The following is a 9230-nucleotide window of genomic DNA, read 5'->3' on the forward strand; positions in this document are numbered from 1 at the left end:
GCCTGGGCTGGTGGTGGCAGTGTTGGTCATCTATTAGGGTTTGGGGCTTGTAAACTTTCTCCAGTACACTGCTTTTCTCACATCTTCTCACTCCTCAAAACTGACCACATGAGGGGAAACAAGACAGTACCAAAAACTTATACAGATCAAAAGAGAAATGAGAGCCAAATACAATGTGTGTGATAGAGTGGAGTCTGTAGTTTAAAAAAAAGACATGAATGGAATACTGGTGAAACCAGACAATTGAAAATTTCTCATTTGCTTCTTTGGAAGCCAACCAGCTGTTCCAGCTGAGAGTCTCATGGGCTGAGAAAATAAGCCTGACCTTTAGGAATTTTTCTGTCGGGCTCCTCAGACACTTCTATGTTATTTCTTTAGGTTTTGCATACAGGGCTGAGGTCATTTCTTTTATTCTACCTTTTCTACCTTCCATATCTTTTAAGTTCTAAATTTTCCATGTTCTTTTTCAGGATTGCTTAGATATGCTAATGTAAATTCTTGATTCATTACAATTTTTCCTTAATATTTTAACCATTGATAAAATGTGGTATACTTTAAAACCATATATCTCACTCATTCTGTCTTATTAAACCATGTATTTTACCTCACAGTGTGCATTATTTGTCTAAGCCGATACTTTTATTAGCACAGGGCTTTAAGTTCCTTAGAAAGAAGCCACTTTTCACCTCAAGCCATCAACCTCATTAAAAGGGAAAAATAATTACACAGTTTGGAAGGCATCCATATCAAAAGAATTGAAGATGAACCATTGTTAAGTGTTTATAAGACTTCAGGAGTTTGTTAAGAATTTCTCCAGAGCCAGGTGCGGCCTCTCTGCATGCCTGTATCCTAGCCAGCAGGGAGCCTGCAGCAAGAAGACATGAGGGGAAGTTCGAAGCCAGCCCTAGGCAACACAGCATGATCCCTCTCTCAAAATTAAAGTCAACAACAACAAAAATGTTTTGAAAAGGTACTACTTTTGAATAAAAAATTGGTCAGTGTAGAAAATAGCAATGTTTTATATAAAGCTACAATTATCAAGAAGACTGGGGTAGGATAGAATGTGTTTTTTCAGAAGTACCAATTCTCCCTCCTTGAGTAAGCAAGAGTCATAAGAAATGCCCGTCAGCACATGTACAGGATTAACTATAAACAACGGCTCTCAAGAAGAATAAAACAAAAAGCACCCATGTTATTTTTTGATAAAACTTTTATTTTTTTAATTCCATTTGTAACAGTCCTTCGAACTTCTCGGTCTCAAGACAAGAAGAAACATTGGTTAAAGACTATAAAAGGGCATTATGCCCTACAAACTAGACATAAAAATGTCCAAGGGATGCTTCAACATGTCAATGTTGGTCATATAATGTGAAAGATGACTTTCAATAAATAACTGACATTCTTTTCAAAACATGAAAACGTGGACTCCCACACACTTCCTCGCTCTAACACAAAACCTGATCACACTCTCTCATCTCCCCACCTCACGCCCTGCTATCACAGTGGTCGATATCTAACGGCTCTCCTCATAAATATTAGTTTAATCAGACACTCTAAACTTGTGTTTAAACTGAACAATCAGAACTGAACTACCGCTGATAAAACACATCCACATCCTTAAATATTATTGCAAAATAAAAAAGCACATGCTTTGTGAAATAAATAAATACATAAATAAATAGGACTCTCACAAGAAACTGTAAAATGTGTTAAGCTAGTGTTATCAGAAGCCAGCGTTCTCCCGACAGGCGCCATCAGAAGTCTTCCTTCTTTTTCGGTCACTTGGAGATGCCCCTGCAGTGGGAAAAGAATCACCATTATAGGTAGTCACCAAAGCCATTCTTCTCTTACCCCAGTCCCTGAGGCTCTAGATGGCATTTCTACAAGGCTACCCCTGCACCCACAGTTCTGTACAGCTTGGGTTCTGACAGCTTGGGATCCTGTGAAGTCAATCACTTGGAGAAAACAAACAAACAAACAAAAAACCAAAAAACCAACCAAACAAACAAAAGATACATCACCCTGGGTTAATTCACAAGAGTGCCTTTACTCCTTTCTCACGCCTGCAACCCTGTCCTATAGCTGCCATTATCTCCTCCACTTGGCCTAAGTTCAAGAATTTATGTAACATTCACAGAGAAAAGCCTTCAACTGGGGAAATCTCTTTGCCTTTTAAAAGCACCCTTCTTCTTTAAGAAGGCTCAGGGGTAGCTTTGCCAAGGATCCTGCTTTCAAGCCCCTTAAAGGGATTTTATAGGCTCCAGCCTCAAGTACAAACACAAGCACAACTCACTTCTTTAGTATCTTTTGGATAAGCTTCTGAACCATGGGGGCTTCAGGGTTTAGGCAAGCTTCACGACCATTCTTGAGAGTGGCTCTGCAGAGAGAAGGAAGGAGGCACGTCAGGAAGTCCCACTCGGATGAGCGTCAGCGGGAGGGTTTGCAGGACTGTGGAAGTGGCAGTAGCTGCACGGGGAGATACTTACATGACTTCGGTTTGGGTGCAGTGGGGTCCTGGAGGCGTCACCTTCAAGCTCTCAATGCTCTTGGGGTGAATCCCTGCAACGGTCTGCAGGCACTGACAGCGCAGCTCATTGGCGACGGGCGCCCCTGTGGGAGGAGACACTGGGTCAACGGGACTGTGGGTCGTTGCGCCCACCAGAGGTTACCCCTCAGGACAGCAGTGTCGAGTCCTACCTGTGGCCTGGCGGCTGGTGGCCAGAAACAGCAGCAGCAGCAGCAGCGCTGCACGAAGAAGGGAGCGGGAGGCTGAGGCCATGGTGCTGTGTTGGAGTGTGGCTGAAGTCTGGAGTGCTGGAGCTGGTTGGAAGCTCTGAGGGATCTGGAGCTCTAAGGCTCTGTCCAGCCCCTTTTATACTAAAAAGCCAGAGCTCCGGGCCAGGGAAATTCCCGGAGCTCAGGGTGTTTCCCCACAACCGGAAAGGTCATAGCTCCTCCTCCTTGCACCACTCCCAAGGATTAGACTCTGGGATTTTTGCTTTATGTCCCCAAGTCCCAAAGGGGAGGGAGTGACGTGCTTTGCGAGAGAAGTGACAGGTCACGGGGAATTGTGAGTCTCCAGGGATCTCAGTGCACAAGGCAAGGCTTGTCATACCCGTTATGTGCACATGGGCTCTGCCCCACTTAGGACCTTGCTTGGATCTACAGTGGTTTGGAAGGTTAGGGGAAATGGCAGCTTCTCTTGTCTTTTGAGTTCTGCATATTCTATTCATGTCTCAGATGAATGCATTCTTTAAAAATACCTCTGTTGTCTCTTATCCCTTGTGAGGATGTTTGCCTTTTCCTGCTGTTTTTTTTTTTTTTTTTTTTTTTTTTTGTAGTATTAAGTAAATAGCATTTGGCCAGTGGTGGTTTTTGTCATGGGAGGGGGGTGAGGAGAAAGATCCTTGCCAAGATTAGGTCAGTGTTTATTTTAGAACACTGTAGCAATCTCCTCTTTGTCTTTTGAGCTCGGGAACTTCCCAAATTCTAGTGTTTGCTGAAATATCACTACCCTGCTGATGGCAGATTAAATTTTGTCTTAACTAAGGAAAGTCCACAGGAAAGCTGTGAGGAGCTGTGCTGGGCTAAGGTGGGGGAGGAGGGTCCCTGGATAGAAAAGGCCACGGTGCCACCAGTTTAAGTGCTAAGGACTATGGGTGTATATGACTATTAGCTTGCTGATACAACTCTGTTTTCGTGTTGTATGAATCTATCTGTACTGTAAGACTGAGTCTTTGAAATTATTATCATTATTATTACAACTACTGTAGCCACAGGCTGACCTAGGACTAGCTACTGAACTTCAAACCTCCTCCTTCCACCTTTCAAATGCTTCTTAGGCTTAGGAGCCACTACAACAGACTTGATAGATAATTATTGACATGTTTGTAGCTCTCTGTTTAAACCTTTAAAACATTTCAGAGTCTGTCTAAATAGTCTCCAGTTTTGCATTCCTTTTGTTGTCATGGTTGGTTTTTAACTCTGGATCCTGCTGGAACACCATTGATTCTGTGCTTCTGTGAGGGAAGCAAAGTGGAAGAAGCCCTTTGCCTGGGATGCTCACCACAGAGACACACTGTTTTTTAGGGCTAAAAGTTCAGCTGCAACACAGACCCACAAAATGCTCCCTGGCAATTTATCTAACCCCTCTTAGCTTATGTTTCTCTCACGTGTAACAGAGAAGCAATAGTAGCATTTGTGCTATCCAAGATCGTCTAAGATGACATGAGTGAGCATCTGTGTAGATCGTTGGTACTGTTTAAGCACCCTGCAAATAGCTACTGAATAAATGAAGCAGAAGTAGCGCTCTCCAGCTTTATTAACAATGGACTGAATGATGGTTTCCCCTCCGCTGTGGCAATCTACTGTGATTGCATCAGGGGCTGAAACTTCAGAAGATAATCAGATATAGATGGGGTCATAAAGGTCATCTCTTTCTGATAGGGTCAGAATAAGATTATAGCCCCTATAGGAGTTCAGAGATTTGCCTATCCGGAGTCCTAGTGTCTACCCCTCCTTCCCCGAGGACACTGCAAGGAAATGGTGGCCATCTGCAAAAAAAAAAAAAAAAAAAAAAAAAGGTCCTTCACCACATCTAGGAGTAGCTGCTTTGAGCCTAGGACACCATGAATGAAGGCAGAGGCTCAAATCTACCCTTCCTCACCCTGATGACTTTGTAGCTAAAACACCCTCCCTTGTCTTCCATCCACAGCTTACTGTGTAACTGCTTTATTTTGTGGTGGGGATAAAACAAAGACGTTGAATGTATCAATAGAGAGATCGCTGTTTAAGGGAACTCAGTCAGCTATTAGTGTTAACCTTCACTTACAGTCTGTAATTTCTTCCAACTCCAGTTTGCACCTTCTTGCACCAATCTTTTCCCTTCTTCTAAATTCAGAGCTCAGTTTCCCAGAAGAGGACTCTCCCCTCTGCCACGATCAGCCCATGTAGTTGGTATATGGCTTTAACCCTGGACACCACAGGGAAGCTTATGGTATCAAGGCAGTGTTGGTTGGTCTGTTTCCTCACCTAGGCTTGTGTTCAGACTAGAGCAGATGATGATCTTGGATAGAGCAGAGTCAGGGCCAGCCATGCCAGAGAAGGCAGCTAGGGCATGCTTGCTGCTTGTTGGGACTGCCAAGCCGGCCGGCTGCAAACCTGCGGTTTCAACATGGATTTCAAGATACTTCCCGAGAATGGGGCTAACACTGAGGAAACCCTTGAGACCCACAAACACAGGAATACTCGGGTTATTGCTGAACGTTCTATTCCAAACGCGTCTGGAACTAAGGTACCTCCCACTAATGGTTTCAATTCCTCAGTGACATCAGAACTCTAATGATTTAATTACACCTCAAAGACCCTAGTTCTTAGTATCATTGTAATGATAGTCAAATTTCTATATAGGTCTGCAGGAAGACCTACTGAATTGTGGGTAAAGATGGAGCCTAACAAGAAGCTACCTATTCAAGTAGAGACCACCCAGAATGCCCAATGGACTAGAAGCTAGAACAACTGAGAGGAACTGTAGCTACATCTTGGTAGCTGTGATACGAGTCAGCTCCTTTTGGGGTAAAACTACAGTATGGTCATGCAGTAGTGAGAACAAAGGGACCACAGTATAGTAGCCAGCAATACCTGCAAGGCTGACAGTGACAACCCAGGGAAGGACACGGAGCTCATTGTTAGTCAAAATATGGCAGCTAACAAGACAGAACTCAAAAATGGACTAAAAGGGTTTTGGGCAACATATAGATATCACACTGCTTGAGACAAAGAGCATGAGTATGGGCCCTCCATTGACTGTGCTCATGATAGCCCAGAGAACTAACCAATTTAACCAGAAACTATCTCAGTCTTTGTCCATGTCTGCCACAGGTCCTAAATGGCCAGCCCAATGGGGTGGCCAGGCAAGGATAGTCCTTACTCTCGGGGATCTGCTTTCTGACACAAACTTAACCCTTTCTTCTTACCTTTCCTTTCTATAGTAATAACACTTCTTAAAACTCACCCCTTGTCCGTGAAATCTGTTCTTGGAGTTTTTGTGACAAGGACCCAGAAGCACCGAGCCCTGGATTATGCACCCTAGAGGAGAGCCTTCCTTGTACTCACAGATGTCATCAGCTTTTCCTTCAACAAGATAAATAGTGGTATTAGCACAGATTTGCAGGCGCTGGGTTGTGGGACTTCAAATTACAAAAAAGAAGAGGGCTAGCCAGTCGGGTAACGGGTGAGCCCACCTTGGTAGCACTGAATCTGCTTACACTCAGCAGCAAGTTTGCCTCCAAGTTTTGTTGTAGTCACCAACTCAAAACTCAACAGGGCTACACCCAATCTTTTTTGTCTGTCTGACCCAGTGAAGACATAAATAAGAATGGTTATGTCGTGTGATCATCTTTTTCTCTAAAGAGTGAAGGAAGGTTCTCAACTCAGAAAAATCACAAAGGTAGTGTTTCACAATCTGTGGGCTTTTTTTTTTCCATTTGATTTTGTATGAAATGAATTTCTAGTCACTGTGCCAATTTTTTCTTTGCTGGTTGTAGCACCAACCTTATGGGCTGAAGAAAAGTTTTGCTTGCCTGGGTTCCTTAGGGGTCTCTTGTTGCCACAGGGATTGTGGTCACTATTGATTTAAATAAAGCACCCAATGGGAAGGAAAGCAAGGAATAGTTCCTTACCAGATAGCAATTCTTGATCAAGACAGTGCCTGAGATTTCCCTAATGACCTCTTTGATCCTTTGGACCGGCTCACTGTACAGAGAAGGAAACTGTATCAGGGATGAAGTTGCATGTTTATACTGGGGAGTTACATTCAGATTCAAGATTGACTCAGTCTTTCACTAGACAGGGAAATCAGTGGCCAGAGGGAAAAGCCATATTGAGAATCTTTATCAAGTCTTCTAGGTGTTTAATATTTCTTCTTGAAATATGTTTATTTACTTTAACTTTATTTATATATTTATTTATTAAAATTTATTCACTTTGTATTCCCACTGCAGCCCCCATCACCTCCCAGTCCCACTCACTCTCTCTTTTCTCCCCCTACACCCTTCCCCTAGTCCTCTGATAGGGGGGTCCTTCTCCCCTTCCATCTGACCCTAGCCTATCAGGTCTCATCAGGACTGGTGCATCATCTTCTTCTGTGGCCTGGCAAGGCTGCACTCCCCCCCCCCCCGCAGGGGGAGGTGATCAAAGAACCAGCCACTGAGTTCACATCAGAGACAGCCCCTGTACCCCTTACTAGAGAACCCACCTGGAAACTGAGCAGCTAATGGTCTTCATTTGAACAGAGGGTCTAGGTCCTGTTCATGAAAGGTCCTTGGTTGGAGTATTGGTCTCTAGAGGTCCCCCTGGGTCCAGGTATTTTGGGTCTGTTGTTCTCCTTGTGGAGTTTCTGTCCCCTCCAGGTCTTTCTATCTCCCTCTTCTTCCTTAAGGATTCCTGCACTCTGTCCAACGTTTGGCTGTAAGTCTCAGTATTTCCTTTGATACCCTGGTAGGTAGAGTCTTTCAGAGGTTCTCTGTGGAAAGCTCCTGTCCTGTTCCTTCTCTTCTTCTACTTTCGATGTCTATCCTGTTTACCCTTCTGAATGAGAATTAAGCATCTTCCATAGGGTACTCCTTGTTGTTTAGCTTCCTTAGGACTATAGATTTTATTATGTTTATCCTATATTATACGGCTAATATCCACTTATAAGTAAGTATATATCATATTTGTCTTTCTGCTTCTGGGTTACCTCACTCAGGATGATCTTTTCTAGTTGCCACCATTTGCCTGCAAATTTCATGATGTCCTTGCTTTTAATTGCCGAGTAGTATTCCATTGTGTAAATGTACCACAATTTCTGTATCCATTCCTCAACTGAGGGACGTCTGGGTTGTTTCCAGCTTCTGGCTATTACAGAAGCCAGGTCACAGTCCACATTAGCGTTTCCTGAAATAACTTCCATGGGTTATTCCAACATTTAAATGTAATGGAACAACACATAGTAGGCCGGGATTGCTCCTGAAAGGGTTGTGTTGCAGGGTATTGTGTGCTCTTCACGGAAGTGTTATTCTGTGGCTCTCCTGTGCTTTATCCATGTGAGCAAATGTGTAACACAAATCACTCGAATCAGAAGGTGAAAAAGAAAAATAAACTGAAACACACACACACACACACACACACTCCCAATGTGTGAGTTTACATTGCTGAATATTTCCAGTCAGGAAGAAAAAACAGAAGTAACACACTATCCAGATTTCATCACTCCTTAAAAGTTTACACAGCAGAGAGCTTCAGTAAACTGCTGCACAGCCTGGCCTTTTCCTGGCAGCAGTGTCTGCTCCCGGTGCTCTTGATAATGGCGGCAGTGTGACATCATTTGCAGCAGAGATACAAGGTTAACATAGCACCAGCACTGACTGACTTAGTACATTTTCTTTTTTTTTAATTTATTTTAATTTATATATTCAGGTTACATCCTGATTGTAGCCCCCCTCCCTCCTTTCTTCATGGTCCCACCCTCACATCCCCTTCTCCTTATTCACCTCAAAAAAAAGGGAAGCTATGCTCCCTACCGCTTGCAACCTACCCCAGCACCTCAAGTAGCATCAGGACTGAGCTCATCCTCATCCACTGAGGCCAGGCAAAGCAGCCCCGTTAGGAGGAAGTGATCAAAAGCAGGCAATAGAGTCCGTGTCATAGACAGCAACCGTTCAACTTACTAGGGAACCCACATGAAGATTAAGCTGCCTATCGGTTACAGATGTGTAGGGGCCTAGGTCCAGTCCATGCCTGGTCTTTGGTTGGTGCTTCCATTCCTCTAAGCCCCCATGGGCCTAGGCTATTTGACTCTGTTGGCCTTCTTATGGTGATCTTGTCCCCTCCAGGCCCTTCTATTCTTCCCCCACTCTTCCACAGAACTCCTCCAGCTCTGCCTAATGTTTGGCTGTGAATCTCAGCATCTGATTAGATCAGCTTCTGGGTGAGTTCTCTCAGAAGACAGTTATGACTTAGCAACTTTTCTCTGAATCTTTTGGTCAGTTGAGTCATGGCCATGTCTTATATTATCTAACTAAGGATGTTCTTCTAGCAGGCACAAAAGAGAGATAAAGAAAAAAGTAAAAAATATCACACAGTACCACCACACCCCACTTCCCACTATGTTAAAGTTAAAATTTAATCAGTTGTGAGCCTAGAGGCATGACTTAAGTGGTTATGAGCACTTGCTGCTCTTTCAGAGGATC

General features: G+C 43.7%; 1 protein-coding gene and 1 long non-coding RNA gene across 3 annotated transcripts; both read right to left on the reverse strand.

Annotated features, from left to right (window-relative positions):
- Positions 1–1192: 1192 nt before the first annotated feature.
- On the reverse strand, positions 1193–2927 carry LOC129668377 (growth-regulated alpha protein). Its single transcript, XM_055596373.1, has 4 exons — positions 2698–2927; positions 2487–2610; positions 2294–2377; positions 1193–1794 (listed from the first exon to the last, which is right to left on the reverse strand). Exons 1-4 carry the CDS (start codon positions 2777–2779, stop codon positions 1779–1781), a joined length of 306 nt encoding a protein of 101 aa, XP_055452348.1. The 5' UTR covers positions 2780–2927; the 3' UTR covers positions 1193–1778.
- A 392-nt stretch (positions 2928–3319) lies between these two features.
- On the reverse strand, positions 3320–8435 carry LOC129668386 (uncharacterized). 2 transcript variants are annotated; one of them, XR_008718908.1, is made up of 4 exons: positions 7256–8435; positions 6681–6753; positions 6014–6132; positions 3320–5160 (listed from the first exon to the last, which is right to left on the reverse strand). It is a non-coding gene; the product is annotated as an uncharacterized LOC129668386 (long non-coding RNA). The 2 variants fall into 2 exon arrangements; XR_008718907.1 differs by having other exon boundaries at positions 6681–8435.
- Positions 8436–9230: the final 795 nt, after the last annotated feature.

Source organism: Psammomys obesus, unplaced genomic scaffold, assembly GCF_907164565.1.
Source record: "Psammomys obesus unplaced genomic scaffold, mPsaObe1.curated_primary_1811, whole genome shotgun sequence".
In the NCBI taxonomy this organism is placed as follows: domain Eukaryota; kingdom Metazoa; phylum Chordata; class Mammalia; order Rodentia; family Muridae; genus Psammomys; species Psammomys obesus.